Here is a 16423-nt window from a genome sequence, read left to right as displayed (position 1 = left end):
CGCAGCCTTTCGCTCAGCCTGGCAGGGTGCCCGAGAGCTTGCTTTGCAGGCTGTTACTGTCAGACTAATAGGATTAATTGTTAGGCCTGAATGTGGACCCAGAAGACAAGCAACATCAAAGTTAGTCATCAAAGCGCCTCATTTGACCCGCATATAATCTAATCCCTCGAGTGGGTAATCGCCGCGAGGTCAACAGCAGCTCATAGTTCCGACTCCCTCTGAGCTTGCCGCGTTGACGTTACAGACTGGCGAGTGTGGAACTGCCGCCGCCTGAGATCCTTTGATTAGAGTGCCGGGTTGTGCCCTGCTGCTAACGAGTGGCTCTTTTACTCTGAGACCCATTCTCTTGTGCATCACTCGCTGGGGGAGGTGGGGAATCCCCTCGTCAAGCACCACCACCACCATCTAGAGTGATGAAACTGTCAAGAGTGCAGACACGACGGGTGGGAGTGGAAAAATAGCATTCCATACTCTTAATTCACGAACTTATTTAGCTATTAAAGCTGTTCAGTAGAACTGTGGCGGCTTTGTGCAATGGGCCCCTCTGAACACATAGAGGCCTTTGCAGAAGACAAAGACTTGATTGAGCCGGGAGCCCGGCCTGTCCTTTAAAAGCCCAGCCGCTTTGGGCTTGACCTTCAACCCCCAAGGCTGCGCCCACAGCATCGGCCCAGCACCACCCGAAGCATTTAGAGAGAATCGACAAGAAAAAAAGGCCTCGACCACACCTCCTCAGCTTTCTAATGAAAACTCTTTGATAATACAAGCTATCAACATCCATGGGGTTTTCCCTCTTTGTCTCTTTAATTTTATTTCTAAATATTTCCTTCTGTCTTTAGTGAAATACATTCGTATGCCAGCTGCCTCTTTCTCAGTTTGACTCTGAACAAGAGCTCCTGCTACTTAACCCTTTTGCTGGTGGCAAGCCAAGCAACTCTGTCTCCAAGTCTCCACTCATTGGCCTCTGGGGAGCTCTTGGGAACAACTTCTGGAATCACTATTAAGCTCGCCCCGTTGTGCTCTCCCACGGCTCGCGATGTAAGCATAAAAAAAACAAACACCATAGTGTACGACGAAGCACGTTTTCATACTCATGCTGTAGTGGTTCTCAGAGACAGCTGGTTTGCATCATTGGGACGAGCCATCAGGTTGAAATTACAAAAAGCACTTTTCAAATCAAATTGTTGGAACGCATTTTAGCAAGTGTCGGCGGGTCCACGGAGATGAACAGTTGTGTATTCCTAACATATCTTTACAAAGATGTTCTCGGCTGGAAACGCAAGTGTTGTCACTCGAGGGTGACGAACTATATTACTCGATGGAACAACTCCATCATTTTCCACTGGCATCAGAGACGCCTTGTAAGACACTTTGGAAAAAACACGCCGGACTCAAAATACTGCATGCCCAAGCCGAGTCTTCCTTGGAATGTTATCTGAGAGTGTGTTTGGAAATGAGAGTGCTGAGCGGAGCAGGTGACAGGAGAGTATTCCAAAGACAAGAGAGGGGAGGAACCGAAGCATAAAAAAGAAAGAAAGAAGGGCTTGAGGACTTACTGTAGTCTGGTTCGACTGGGCTCTGTAAGTTCCCCAGATATGAAGACTTCGACCTGAGTGCTATGGCAGGCAATGAGGGGGCGAGGAGAAAGGAGCAAGAGTCAGGGGGCCAAGAGCCAAAGATCGAGGATCAAACAAGGAAAAAGCGACACAAAGAGGATTGATCAAGTTAGCCAGGCAGGTGCAGAGAGGTTAAAATTTCAGGAAAGTTAGAAAGAAAATGATCGGAAGCAAGGAGAGAAAATAGAAAGTGACAATCAGAAAGTGAATTTCTTATAAGAGTTGTAACAGAAACAGGAAATCAGGAAAAGTCACTGAGATGATGGGTGTTGAAATATAAACAGTTGGCAGGAAACAGCTAAGGGAGGATACTGTTCTGCATGAAATGATGTGAAATACACGAAATAAAACAGCCAAGACAACAGCAGGCGCAGAAGTGAAGTTGTCATCACAATTCTATGAGAAGCTACTGATGTCAGGATCCATTTCTTCCTGTAAACTGTCCCACTAATGGTTACCATCCACATGTTGTGGATCACGGTGCTCGGTGGGACAATGGCTCCTGCGGTTTTCGTTGACTAATGAGTTCAACCGCCGTCTGTCGGGAAACACACACGGCTGCTTGCATGAGAGCGTCAAGGAGAGGAGATCAGAGGGCATCTCTTTCGAAATGACTCCTCTTCGGTTAAACAGAACAAAGAGGATATCCTGCGAACCAAACACTCGCTTCCATGCGCCGATCTTTAACCGTCTGCTTCACACACACACACACACACACACACACACACACACACACACACACACACACACACACCCTGGGGTTTTGCAGAGACGCAGGGAGGAGCTGCTTCCTGTTTTCCCTCCTAAATGGAAAGAACTGAGCACCATTATGAGCGTTTTTTGTACCAAACGTTAAGCCCTCTGCACTGGCAAGGGCAACAATGACCATGTTCTGTTTTGTGGTGACTCATTCATTCTTCCACTGCTTTGGATGCAGCTACACCGTGGGACATGCTCTGAAATGTCAGCTGAGGAGGCCTCTCGGTCGCTCTGACACAAAGATTGGTTTTAAGAGAGGGAGCATTGTGCAAAGTCTTCCGAGTGTCTGTTCACTGGCTTTCAATAAAAAAGGGCTCTATGTTATCTTATTTTTTACCCTTAATGCTAGCACTGTGCTGACAAGACAGATATTCACACTCCGATCCGGATTGTGTACGAGTCCACTCCTTAAACGTCGACAGACGGCAGTAAACAACAGCTCTTTCATAATCAAGTGGGTGTGCTGGATCCAGCTGTTTTACAGCTGTACAGATACAAAAAAACAAACAACAACACATGGCTCTTGATGCATCATTACTGTAGCTGTGGCATGTCTTTCAGAGGAGAGAAGATTGAGGAAAAAGTTGTTGAAAAGTTTTGCTTTTAGATTAAATGCAACTGCTGCTGCCTGCTGCTACAGTCGGGTCAACTGAACGCTGCCAGCTCGGCAAAACAATTTAAAGTCTGCAAAGTCCAGTAAGGAAACTGTTGAAAGAAAAGTTGCCCAACCCCAAACAATCTAAGGCCCCCCCCCCCCAAAAAAAGAATAGAGAGCCAGACTATCAAAGCTAATGAAATATCCGCTACATCAAAGGCTACAGATGTGTTGTGATCCTTGTCATAATGGGAGTGAGAGCCGGACAGAAGGGGGTAACAGCTCCATTATAAGTCTCCACTCTTTTATGATGATCATTGACTGAAACAAGCCCTTCCACTGTATCAAAGCATGAACACACACACACCGCAACCCTGCAAATATAACCCTCTCACCAGTCGGGAGGGAAAGTAAAAGTGATATCTTGAGTAAGCGAGCACATGCACCGAATGTCTCATTGTGCAGAAGAGAACGAGTTAACTGTGTTACAGATCCCAGAAGAGGTTGTTATTTGGTATGGATACTCTCTAGTGAGCAACCAGGAAGCCGCTGATCAACTATGGAGCTTTATCCAAATAAACTCTCAAATCTGGGAAAACCACAGGACAGCTGGAAACCCGGCCAATAACCACAAGTTCCAATTCAGCATTTGTTTTGTGATACAACAAAACCATTTTCTTTCGTCCAATTTAAGGTACTCTCTTCTGCTGCAGCATGGATCGTCAGGACGATCAACTAAATAAACTTTTGTATCAGTTACAAGCCTGTCCTTGAGGAAAGAGAAGTCCTTCAAACAGCTGCACTCGTGTGCTCTCTTTCAATGTAACCCTCAGCATCTCTTTCCTAAAGAGGAGCAGCGCAGGCGAGTTTCTCCGAGGCAACACATTTGTTATTGGCACAACAGAGCGACGCATCACGGGGCAAGGTGCAGCAATGAGGCTCAAGTCCAATCAGCGGCAGTCTCTCAGAACAATGTGCATTGCGCACGGTCGCGCTCAAAGTGAACTGCTTGTGAATGGCTTTTATCAGCGGTTCGGATACAAGTTAAACCCACCGTGTCCTTCAACCACACGGCCCTCGTGTTTTGTCTGCCGTGTCCACAAAAAAAAAAAGGGAGTAAGCCGTTTGATTATAATGTCAAACAAGTTTCTACTGCACTCTTGGGTCAGTTTGTGACCACCTCGAGGGCCCCCCCAGCAGTGCAACAACAAAGACCTCACCGAAATAGCTGCAGCTGCCAGCACTCATCCCCCATGTGTAACTGCCCAGGAGTCTACCGGTGTGTGACAAACACACACACACACACACACACACACACACACACACACGCACTCACACGCACACACACACACACACACACACAAACACACACGGAGGCAGTGCCACTGAGGCACGCACATCTCACAAACTGCCCGTGAAGGAACACTGACTGGGTGGCCGCAGCCACAGCCGGTCCAGCGCCCGGGCCAAAGTGACAGACAGGCGACATTACCCTGATGCATCGTCCACTTACGCTGCAACATCTGTTCTCCTCTAGAGGTAACAGAAGAATAGGAAGTACGGCTCGCTGCTATGGACCAAATAAGTCATTTCCTATCTCGATAACAATCACAATACAGCACGTTTTCTGCTAATTAAATAAATAAATAGTTTACAAGAAATAACCACATGCTGAAGCCTATTTTGTATAATTAAATACATGACAAATGAAAGTACTGAGTATTTTCTCATTTGATTAAAAACTCAAGTGCAAAATGTACACATAAATACAGGCCTCACCTATATCTAAACAAAGAGGACAGCACATGTAATATGAATCAAAAAAAGCAGATAAATGCATTTTAAAAGACAGCTGGCAGACGTTAAGGCCTACACTAATCTATACATCTTGGTCTGAATGGTGTATAACATCCATAAGCTCACTGAATATTACATCACTGGTTATAATAACCAAGGTAAACTGCAAAGAGTAGGTTTTTTTAACTAGATTTAGATCTCCTTTGTTTATATTTGGTGTCCCTGTAATGTAGATGTAGTGTGATAGTTTTAAACATTCATATACATTTATTTTTTATCTGTGTTATAGGGATAACGCAAGAAACGATACTAAAAAATATAAAACGATAGACATTTTTATATTGTTTTGATGATGTATTGTTATATAGCCCAGCTCTAATATGAATTGGAGTCCTTTAGTAATTGATGTAAAACCAGCTGAGGCTACACAAGAACATGCTTTTTAATATATAAAGATAATAAATCTAAAAATCACTGTATATACAATATATAGACATCATACATACTGTGTATAATCATCCAGTCTATCTGTATCCATGTCTTTGCCCTATTTGTATTATTTACAACTTCATTTAACTAGTACAAATACATTTTATTTCATATTTTATTGCTTTATATATTATTTACACCTATTTTTTTCACAATTAAGTCCTGTCTCTTCTTTACCTTTGTCTGTCTTTCCTGCTTTGTTGTTCTCGTCTCAAGCTTTTATTTCTTTTTCTGTGTAAGTACATTGCGAGAGATGCGAAGAAAACAGAGTCAACTTGCTTGTGTATGTGCACGCACTTGGCCAATAAAGCTGATTCTGATTCTTAATGCAGACACCTGTCAGCCAATGGACCGGGACAGCCTAACCTGACCTAAGAGTTGACGCAGAACGTCCCTGCAGACGAAACACAGAACAAATCTCTCTGCTCAGCCTCCCCCTTGAATCAAGTGACAAACTCCAAGCTACACGTTTGATCTAAAACCACAGAGCACTGCGTACATCTAATGTAGTTCATTTCACTGCAAGACATACAGTTAATATTCTTTTCTCTACTACATGTGATCACAATTTAAACATTTAGCTGAACTCACGTCTCTGACCAAATATGCAATGTTTCATTATTTCTGTAGAACGAAAGTGTCACACAGAGACGTGTTGAAGACTGCCAGGGGTATTGCGTCACATTGTTACCTGGAGCATAACAGTATATATATATTTATTTTTTTTAATCTGTGACTTTGATACGTGGCACCCTCTTTAAAAAAAAAAAAAACACTATTCGGAGGATATGAATTCTCAAGCTTTTAATCCACAATTAGCACTGGGAAGAATGTAACCCCAGCAGCCCCTCACCAACCACCAACCCCATTACTAAGTGGACATGGTAACCTTTGTTTCTTTGGTTTCTCAACAAAGTGACCAATATCCTTGGTGCAGTGGGAATGTCTGTAATGGAGCCTGCGAAACAAGGAAAGGCTTTCACAGATGAGATTAGTCCTATTTTGTCTCCCAGAAATCTCTCCGGGGGATCTCAGTGTGTAGGTCTAGACGAGAGGTTGGGAGGACACGGGACGCAACCTTCGTATCTCTGGAGAAGATTGCAGACTATGATTAGGGGCAATAAAGAAAAAAGATAAAGAGGTTAAAAATAACCCCATCTCAACAACGGTCTGGGCTCCAGGTGGTTTTTTTAAGCTTCAATGCACGAGGCTAAGACAGTAGGAAAATGGGAATTCATTAGCCATTGGCAAATAGTGGCAGGAAATAAGCCATAATGGGGGGGCAACTGTGTCAAACACGTCTACTACTTCAAAGTGGTGGAGGGGGAAGGAAGGCAGAGGCTTGCATGAACAGTCTGGACAGCCAACAGGACAGAGACACTCAGAAAAGTATTCAGCATTATGCACAGGAAACCCAATTTCCTTCCCATTGCTGTTGTGCTTAAAGCTATTTATGGAAATAGCCTGTCTCCCCTAATCATAGCACCGTGATCATACTGAGCAGAATGCAAATATGTCTTGCCACCTTTGACATTCTATAATATATTGAATAAAGTACTGCGTAATCTCAGCTTCCCATTTAATTGCCACATTAAAGCAACACTGACCTTTAAGGGGATACAAAAGCCGGGAAGTTTATGGAAACAGATGCAATAAACCAAAGTAATGGGGAACGTTTTGTAGGTGCATGTCGCACCGCAGAATGTGGGCACACTAACAGAAAATATCTAATGCTGTCGACGATCCATAACCTGGCATTGTATTCTGTGACTTCCATATTCTTTTTGTACATTTGTAAGGTCCAAGCTGACTGTGACCTGAGGGTTAGCGTACTCACCAGGAGACACACACACACACACACACACACACACACACACACACACACACACACACACACACACGCACACGCACACGCACACTTTGATGCAGGAGGTTGAAATAAAACCTTCTTCTACTGACATGATCTGTGAGGCTGTGTTTACGACTAATCAATCAATCTGTCGATATTAGCTAAATATGTTCTTCATCATAGCACTGCTAAAAACTGTCTTAACCTTCAATTACCCTAATCTGTCGCAGTCACATGCTTTCAACGCCAAACAAATGAATGTAAACTGTGTTAAAAGCTCCTCCGGCTCCTTTAACCACCCAAATTCAGCGAGGCCTCACATCGGTGCTATTTCTGTGAACGAGGCACATGATGCTAACGCGCCCCAGCTATGATGTCAGCTCGTAACGCTGCTACCAAAACAGTTATTCTGCCATGATGTAATCAGCTGTGCTAACCTGTCGAGTGCCGGCGTCTGGCCCCAAGGACACCATAAGAGGCAGCAGCTATTACCAGGCCTTTGCTTTTAATAGGAATATGATCTGTCCTGTCAGGGTGTTAACAGGTATCCGCTTTGATAAAGGAATTTCTTGCAGGGGGAAATGATAGTATAATAATATAAATGTTGAGACGTGCTTGAAAATCTATAGTCTAGATAGATGTACCAATTGGAATTAGAACTTGTGTTGCCACGGTGAGTAGAGCATCAGCATTGGTATATCCAAAAAAAACTATTACCACTTGATACTGTGAGTATCAGTAGTAGTATCAACAGTAGTACTGTTGACAGTACTACTGTTGATATTACTCCTTTTCAGGTAAAACATGAAAAGGATATAGTAGAACATGTTTACATGCTAAATGCTACATGCTTCGTTTTAGCGCAGGTTAAGTCCTAACGGCTCCTTTAAAAAGGCACCGTTTCTGAACACTGTGTGCATTTCTCCCTGGATTGAGCGTTTAGATACTTTAGCAGTATTTATATCGCACCTAGACCTGCTTCAAGATTAAAAAAGACACGGAAATCTCACTTTCTACAAGGTGGGACCTTTAAGGTATCCTTGGTGGCTAAGGCCAAGTAGCATGAACACAGTGAACGAGTCAATTGACAATAACTCTTAGCTGTTTTGTTGTCTGGAAATAAAAAATACAGACTAGACAGTAAAAACAAGAAGAAGTGGCCAAGAACAGAAGAGTAACGAGCAGCAGAAAACCAGAGGCGTGATTAAAGAGTTAGACCCATCGTGCAAAGATTTTTTTTCCTTGCTACTGTGCAATGTGATATAATAGGGTACCCGCATATAAATATAAAAGTCTACAAAAAGTAAGAGGGCTGGAAAAAGCGAAGGAGTTTGAGTGGAAGGCAAACAGAGGTGCTCGGCTGCAACTTTTATTGTTCGCGGCACTTTCATGTATCTTATTGTGCTGTCACCTCTGCCGCTGGTTCAAAAGATGAAAGAGGAGAGGAGATGTTTTTTTGTCTCAAAGACAAAGCTGAACGCGTGTGTTATGACCAGACTCTGGCAAGCTGGCAGGGTGCTGGGGGGGGGGGGGGGGGGGGGGGTGTAGTAGCAGGATGTGAAGGCATCATCATTCAGGCACACACACACACACACACACACACACACACACACACACACACACTCCAAGCAGCCACTGAAGTTGGAGTCACAGATAGGGAAGCTTTAGAGGGCTGAGTGATCTACCACACATCGACAAAATCTGCCGCAAGAAAAATGATTGGATTCACTCGATGTTCTGGTCCCTTACTTGTGCTCTCAGAGACTGGAGGCCATGGCGTGCTTCCATCATCCTCTCCACTGGGCAGATCTTTGAAGACAGAAACGGAGGATTATAGGGAAACGGTCAATGTGCTGGTTCAAAGCGAGAAATCAAATCAAATGTTCTGCTCACTTATGTAACAAGTACAACATACAGTCTGCTCTAAATTCTTCATGAAAAGCGTGAATCCTGCACGTCGGAGTTCACATGTAGGACGAAATCATCAAAGTAAGCATTTTATTACATATCTCTGAGCTGCATTTCCCCTCGTTTTCAGTTTTAGGATGTGGAGTTAACAATCTAAGGAATGCGTAATGAAAAACATCTCCCGTGAATTAAGGGCAGCTGTTGCTGTGGTTTTGGGGTCATCCGGCCTCTATCAAGCCCACCTCCTGAAGCTTCATCAGCAGCAAAGTCCTCGTCGTCGTCCAGTAAGCTCCGAGACGCCTGGACGTCTTTCTCCCCCTCCAAGTCTTCTGGCAGAGGGACCTCTCCCCACACCTTGGAGGCCTGAGTCACCTGCAGCAGACACAGAGAGATTTATAGGGGTTGAAGTGTCGGCAGAGAAAGGTTACACCCAGTGCTATACATGGACCCTGGAAGGGTGGAGGGAAAACAAAAGCCGAGACAGGAAACGGGGCATTGTGATGTATTTACTTTGACCATTTATTATCTCCTAGAGGCCGTTTCAAGAGTACACATGCAAATGACTGTGAAAGCCAAGGAAAGCAGCTGAGGTTGACATCAGAATGAATGGATGACATAAATCTGTTGAAGTATGCTTTAAACTCCCCCCTGGTTAAAAGAAGAAAAAGAACACAACCAGCTCCTTGCTCTGGAATTAGGAAGGAGTCTATCACAGAAACACGAGGTCACCTGCTTTGAGCTAAATGCCAACATCAGAATGCTAACATGCTCATAGTGACTGTCTTTAACGCGCTGATGTGTACAATGTGTAGCATGTTCACCATCTTAGTTTAGCAGTAACGCAATCTTGATTCACATTTGGTCAGCGGCGCATAGTGTGACAGTTTGCTCAGAGTTCACTTGCAGTGATTGACGCTGCGTTAGAGACTCCTCTGCTCTGATTGGCTGTTTTCCTTCATGCGTGGTGGAGCGGAGGAAAATACTTTTTTGAGGATACAGTGACAGTTTTGGGCAAATATGACAATATCTTATTTTTCATAAACCTACTGAACCTTTAATATCTGTATCAAATGTCAAGGCAAACCATCCGACAGTGGTTCCAAAAACCACAAATCAAGGAAAAGTTCGGAAATTCCTAAAGATTCCTCCTCTGGGGACAATGAGAATCTGTACAAAATACCTTTTCAACCCATCGACTAGTTGTTGAGATACTTTACTCACCACTTGACCCAAAGTGGTGACGGACAGACATACTAACATTCTTGTGCTAGAGTGGTTCATAAATAGAACACACAGTTTTATGCCAACAAGGAGAAAAGCGTTGTTTTCGTTATGGTAACAAAAAGGATTATTTCAGTATATTTCTATCACATAAGACGATCCTTGTCAGGACACATAATATAAAGACAGAGCTGCCTCCTCCAGCAGTACACCTGATAGACACATACACAGTCCACTCTCATATCTGATCATCTTCACAACGTTCTCTGTGCCAGCCCCAGTGGAGCAGCACTGTGTGGGTTTATTATCTCCCACCATCTCAGCATCCAGTCTGCCCAGACTCCGGCTATAAGTTTTGGATACGAGCCTGGCAGCATGCCCCCCCCCCCATCCCCCCACCCCCCCGTGGCATTTCCAGTTGGCGTGGTCCGCCAGTTCGTATTTCCACCGAACTCTGTCATGGTGGTTTTCCCATTTAAATGGCTCCAGCTAATAAATAACTAGATATATCCCCACAAATCCTCTCTCCCCTGATTGAACACCCTTACAACAACAATCCCGGGCCATTTTCAAAAGGAAACCGCTGACAAACCAAATTCTTTTCAGTGGTGCCGACCAGCCGACCGTCGGTGTGATCATCTCCTGCTTCCCGCTCCCTTGGCAGGGGTTACCATCTGGACACGTTGGATGCCATCAAGGCAAAAACCACCGCAAACCTACGGAGTAGCCCTTTGCTGAGCGAGTCCACATTTCACCTGATCTTAAAGCTAACATGTTAAGCCACACTTGTTTGAGAATGCCAATCTGGCCTCATCTTCGGGGCTAAAAGCTGCTGCGACCTTTACTCTCAGTCTAGGAGATAAGACGCGTCTGTTGTGTTAAAGTTATATCTCCCTCGAGATGAAGGTCTTGACCGACTCTGTAATTCTTTGAACTCCACCCCAGCCAGAGGAGGCGGGCCTCAGAGAACCCGCCTGCTCTAGTAGCTCGTTGCATTTCCAGAGGGACATATGGCAACCAGGTAGCTGCTCGGCATGCGCAAGTACATGCACACACACAAATATCCACACACACACACACACACACACACACACACACACACACACACACACACACACACACACGTGACACGCAGACAAGCGCACGCATTCCAGCCCAAAGGAATTCCACTGTTTACTTATGAAATATTCTGCCACAATGCACAATGTTTGCCTTGTGGGACGAAGCAGTTGTAGCTCTAAAAAAAAGGGGAACAACAGAAGCTATGAATAATGACTGACAGGTGAGGCTATACAGAAGCCTGTGGAAGGGCAATGAGTTTATCCAGCTGTTAGCGGGATGGGGGGGGGGGGGGGGGAATAGTATTTCAAACCCGTGAACAATTGATAATTAATGGAGCAGAAGCAGAACATTCTGGAAAAAACTGGTAAATGTCAAATTAAAGCCAAGATCCTTTCTTCCATCAGCTGTTGTTGAATGTTGCAGCTGGAGACCTTCTGTCGTCTCTACTTCCAAACAAATGCTGGCTCCTCAACATGCACATTTGTACTGCAAGCCCGTTTATTTCATTTCACAGTCACTGGCTGTTAACAGCCAATCCAAAGATTCACAATTCTCCACAGCTTCTATCTGACCACAAGAACAAATGTCTCATGAATGATTCCAAAAGAAAAGCGGTGTCCATTGTCCATTTTTTTTTCTTCTCTTTTCTAACCCTGGTGGGATAAAACTAAGTGAAATGTTTTATCGTGAGATTTTTGCTATCACAACATCAACACTGAGATAATGGTGCGGTAGCTAATTCACTTCAATTTACTTTTCCATATTAACCACAGCTGCTTAACTTTAACACTCCCTGACTGGTGCTTACTCTTAAGACAACATGCACAAAATGATAGGAGTTCATTTGAGCATTACTGGATGAAAACAAAGCTTATGGCCCTGAGGGATACGCTATATTAGGCATTATTCACTGTTGGTTTTTCTTGGGATTTGTTGACAACAACAAAAATTCAGAATACCACCAAACATTTTAAGCCCTCCCATCAGACCCTTTAGATTCAGCTCTGGAATAGCATTCACATACACGCGTGGGCTTCTTGCTATTCCACTGCCAACTTTTCTCAGATATTAGAGAATGTCAACACACCTGAATATTAAATATTTCCTGTAATGCTCCAACAAATACACCTTTTCAAAATGGGCCTTTCCAAAGGGGTGTTTATTGCATCTACATTCCCACATAAATGATACAGTAACTTTGACAACACACAACAGTGACTTCATGTTTACTGTGATGGATATACTTGTTGTGAGTAAGGCAAGTGACCTTAAAGTGAGTTTAAACACTATAGTATGCTATATAGTAGTTTACATCTGTGTCTGTCCAAAATGTCATCCCTTCATAATTCTATCCTATTAGATATTTGTGGGAAATTGGCATAATTAGCATATGAATTCTTGACTTATGGTCAAAAACATGTTTTGTGAGATCACAGTGACCTTTGACCGAAAAAAAAATCTAATTAGCTCATCCTTGACTCCAATTGGACATTTACGTCAAAGTTGAGGGAATTCGCTCCAGAACGCCGTACAGACAGGCGGGCGGAAAACCTGAAAACAAGGCCTCCAGCTACAGATGTTGGCGGTGCGGGGGCATAGAAGTGTCCAGAAGCAGTGTTACGAGACACAAATGTACAAATGTACAGAAAAACATCCAAACCACTGGAATGACCCCTCATAACGTACAAATACATAAATAAAAGTGTCCACAAACGCACACACTGGCATATGGCAGTACATGCAAACACGCACCCACGCTCTCATGCACACACACACACACACACACACACACACACACACACACACACACACACAGACCATTATAAACCCACACTCCTGCATTCCCACCCCGGTTACATCTCTGTGACAGCCAAAGCCTGTTCGGAGGCAGTGTGAGAAGAATTCTTCATGGGACTTGATTTCGCCCACTCGGCTAACAAACCCACTGGTGCAGCTGCAGGACAATCTGGTGAGAAAACATCTTAACAGGCAGAACCGATGTGTTACAGAAAAACACGAAGCTGCTGATACTGGACAAGAGTCCCACAGCGAAGTGACGTTCCCTCATGAAAATATGTAATGCTTGTTTTTTTTGTTTTTTTCCTGATAGAAGCAGCAACGGTTTAGCATTTAAAGCCTCTTCTGAGCTCACGCCATGTATCTGTGCTTCTGCTCCCAGCAGAGCGTGTGATAGGCAAACGTAGAGAGAGGTGAAAGCTGAAAGAGGCAGCTCGCCGCATTGCTCGCTCCTATCAATCGATTCAAACGCCAAGTTGTGACCTTTCAAGCAAGCAGTGCAGCTGGCAACTCGCAGAAAAACCACCACAAGATGAATTCCCAACCTCCCCGACCCTCCCGAGCCGCTCTCCGCTCTCTTTTACCCTCTCCCTCTTAAAGACTAACAATATCTGCTTAGACTTGAAGCTGCGGCCGCGTACTAAACGGGAATGGAATGCAAACGTCAGAGAGCATTAAGTGGATGAAAGCTTGACACATGCTCTCTCTTCTCTTTAGGTAGAGTCGGCTGAAAAAGAAGGAGCTCGCCAAGCACTGCCAGGCACCAATGAGGACTGAGCTGCAGAACCCCTCAGCACTCCCTTTTACTTGACCCGCTGCTATCAGCGGAGTGGCTGCAGGAGTATTAGCAGGGTTGCACTAAATCAGATCCATTACAGCACCTCGGTAATGAACTAAATAAATTCTGTGCATGCTGTTTGTGATGTCCTTGGCCTCGCGTTTTTGAAAAAAGGGTGATGAAAGATAAGGAGGCAAAAAAGGACAAGCCCTGGAGAAATGTTGCTTTTCCACACACACACACACACACACACACCGGCAGGAACAGGAGACACAGATGTCTCAAGGTTTCCAACAACAGGGCTGCTTTGTCTAAGTTTGTGTATGTTTGTGCGAGAGAGACAGCTTCGACGGGTTTAACCCTTCCTCGGAGTGCCGGTGAATTGACGAACTGCCACCTCTGACACTAAACCTCTGGCTGGGCCCCTGCCTGCATGAAAGGGCCCCGATGAGTGAGGCCCTTCTGCTCTCTGCGGCTCTTTTTTGACATTTCTACAGGGGTTTAATCCAAAGTGATTGGAAGAGGGAGGAAGTGGAAGGAGGCTCTTCATTCAACGGGCAAACGCTCTTTGACAAGGTGCAGGGATTGTCTTCTCAAAGTGTTCCATGACTAATGCTGTGGGTGCAACGAACACGTCGGACTTTCTCAGAAAGAAAAGGGGGGTTTGTAGAGAGGAGTGATGGGGGGGGGGCAGGGGGGAGTAAAAAGTGAAGGATAAGTCTGCATTTTTAAACACATGCTTGGAGTGCCTGCCTAGCCTTCCCCCAGGTCATTCATTCTCTCTCCCCCACATTCTCTCTCCCCCATGCCACGCATTTTACAATAAGCTTGGCCTCCCACTGGAAATAGGCAGGAGGACCTGCACTTTCTGGACACGCATGATGCCCCCTTTTTTTTTTTAGATATATATTCTGGTATTGTGAGGTGATGCACTGAGGACGATGGCATTAAATATATATTCAACATATAACTGCAGGTGCACAGAGGGGCAGAATCTTTTATTCTGTGGGGCATACTTCTATCACCATGTAAACATCATACCCATTACACCTGGATGTGACTAAAGAGATCCAACTAAAAGCTAGAAGATAGTCTGTTGTGTCTGCCCCCCCCCCCCCCCCGAGGGACAACAACCCTCTGTGGTAAAGCAAGCGCTGCCTCCCGCCTGTCAGCGTCTGCTACACAGCCTCACACACTCCTCGCCCTTTTAAACCAACTGTTTAGGGAGGCATGTCAAAATAAGCATCCAGCCTGTGCAGACTTGCGGATGGGGTGCAGTTACACGGGGCGAGAAAGGATGTCTCCAGAGCAACAATTGAATTAAAAAGAAAAAGAAATTTGTCTTGAGCTTTTTTTCTTGCCGCTGCTGCTGGGATGAAAGGAACAGGAGGATGAAGTGATAAATCCCTACTTTATACACATGTGCACAGCTGTAATTGGTTCAGAAACCACAAGTTAATACCACACCTAACAAGCCCGTGCTTTTACTTTTGCATGCTTGTTGTATCAAATGTGCCATACAATCACATTTCCCACAAGTTGAAACTGTCACAGAAAAGCATTTTCAAGTCAATCGAACACATTTCTGTGACTGACACTGATTAACTGATTAACTGATTTTCCCGATGCACCAAATTAACTTTTGCCAGATATCCCACATCATTTAAAACAAAAGGCTTAGAGTCATTTAATCTCTACTTTACTTTGTGGCGTGTCATCTCTGCCCTTGTCTCGAGTCGGCCACAAATGGCACAGTTTGCAAACTGGGGATGAGTCACCATAATGTATTTTAGGTTAAAGGTCACAGCACTGGCGACACAGTGACCAGACAGAGAGCAGAGATCGTGAGCAGAGCTGTGAAACCAGACACCCTTCAGCCCAACACTAAACTGAAACGCTATCTCTGATGGGCTTTTTTCAGCCTCAGTGACACCACACTCACAAGACTAAACCGCAGTAGAGCAGCACATCATGAGTCTTTTAATAAAAGTTTGGTTATCTTAGAGATTTGAAAGAAAGACACTGTAAAACTGCCAAAAGTACGCTTCTTCCCCCGCCGAGAATGTGTTTTTTTTTCACCAAACTAATATCCTTCTGGCTTCTTTACAGGAGGCTGAAAGTGTTTTTAAAAGCTATACTGTATTACTTTTTCACTGTGGGTGGGATAATAGAGCGTGACCACATTCCACCCAAACGTCTCTCTAGGCGTGAAGGTCCAGTTGACACCCTCAGGAGCGCCATCTTTTCAATTATCACCCCAGCAGGGGCCCCAGCAGGACCCTGCGTCAACAGACCACCTAGAATGCGGGGCAGCAGAGAGCCCAGCGGTGGAACCTGAAGGCCTCCACCATCAATGAACAAAAGCACTGAAACCACCCGCTTATTTACACATGCAGGTATTAAGAACAGCACACACACACACACACACAGACGAAACACACCTTGTTAACGGGCATACAGTTATCAGCCGACTGCTTCAGCCAGGAATGAAGCTATTCTGCTTTAATAGGGCTCTGTGGTTTGTGGGAAAGACCAATTTATTGGATTTGAGG

General features: G+C 44.6%; 1 protein-coding gene across 9 annotated transcripts in view; it reads right to left on the bottom strand.

Moving 5' to 3' along the window:
* Positions 1-16423, bottom strand: part of hspg2 (heparan sulfate proteoglycan 2) — an 87231-nt gene that overhangs the window by 53021 nt on the left and 17787 nt on the right. For all 9 annotated transcript variants that reach the window (XM_068732870.1, XM_068732872.1, XM_068732876.1 and 6 more), the window contains exons 2-3: positions 9256-9385; positions 8855-8914 (exon numbers count right to left, since the gene is read on the bottom strand). In XM_068732870.1, coding sequence (XP_068588971.1) covers positions 8855-8914; positions 9256-9385 — 190 coding nt within the window. The remainder of the gene's footprint in view (positions 1-8854; positions 8915-9255; positions 9386-16423) is intronic.

This window comes from Cebidichthys violaceus, unplaced genomic scaffold (assembly GCF_023349555.1).
Source record: "Cebidichthys violaceus isolate CVI_PGR_0920_01 unplaced genomic scaffold, fCebVio1.0.p SCAF_6, whole genome shotgun sequence".
In the NCBI taxonomy this organism is placed as follows: domain Eukaryota; kingdom Metazoa; phylum Chordata; class Actinopteri; order Perciformes; family Stichaeidae; genus Cebidichthys; species Cebidichthys violaceus.
The sequence above is the reverse complement of the archived record's forward strand: the minus strand, read 5'-3'. Positions and strand labels throughout refer to the sequence as shown.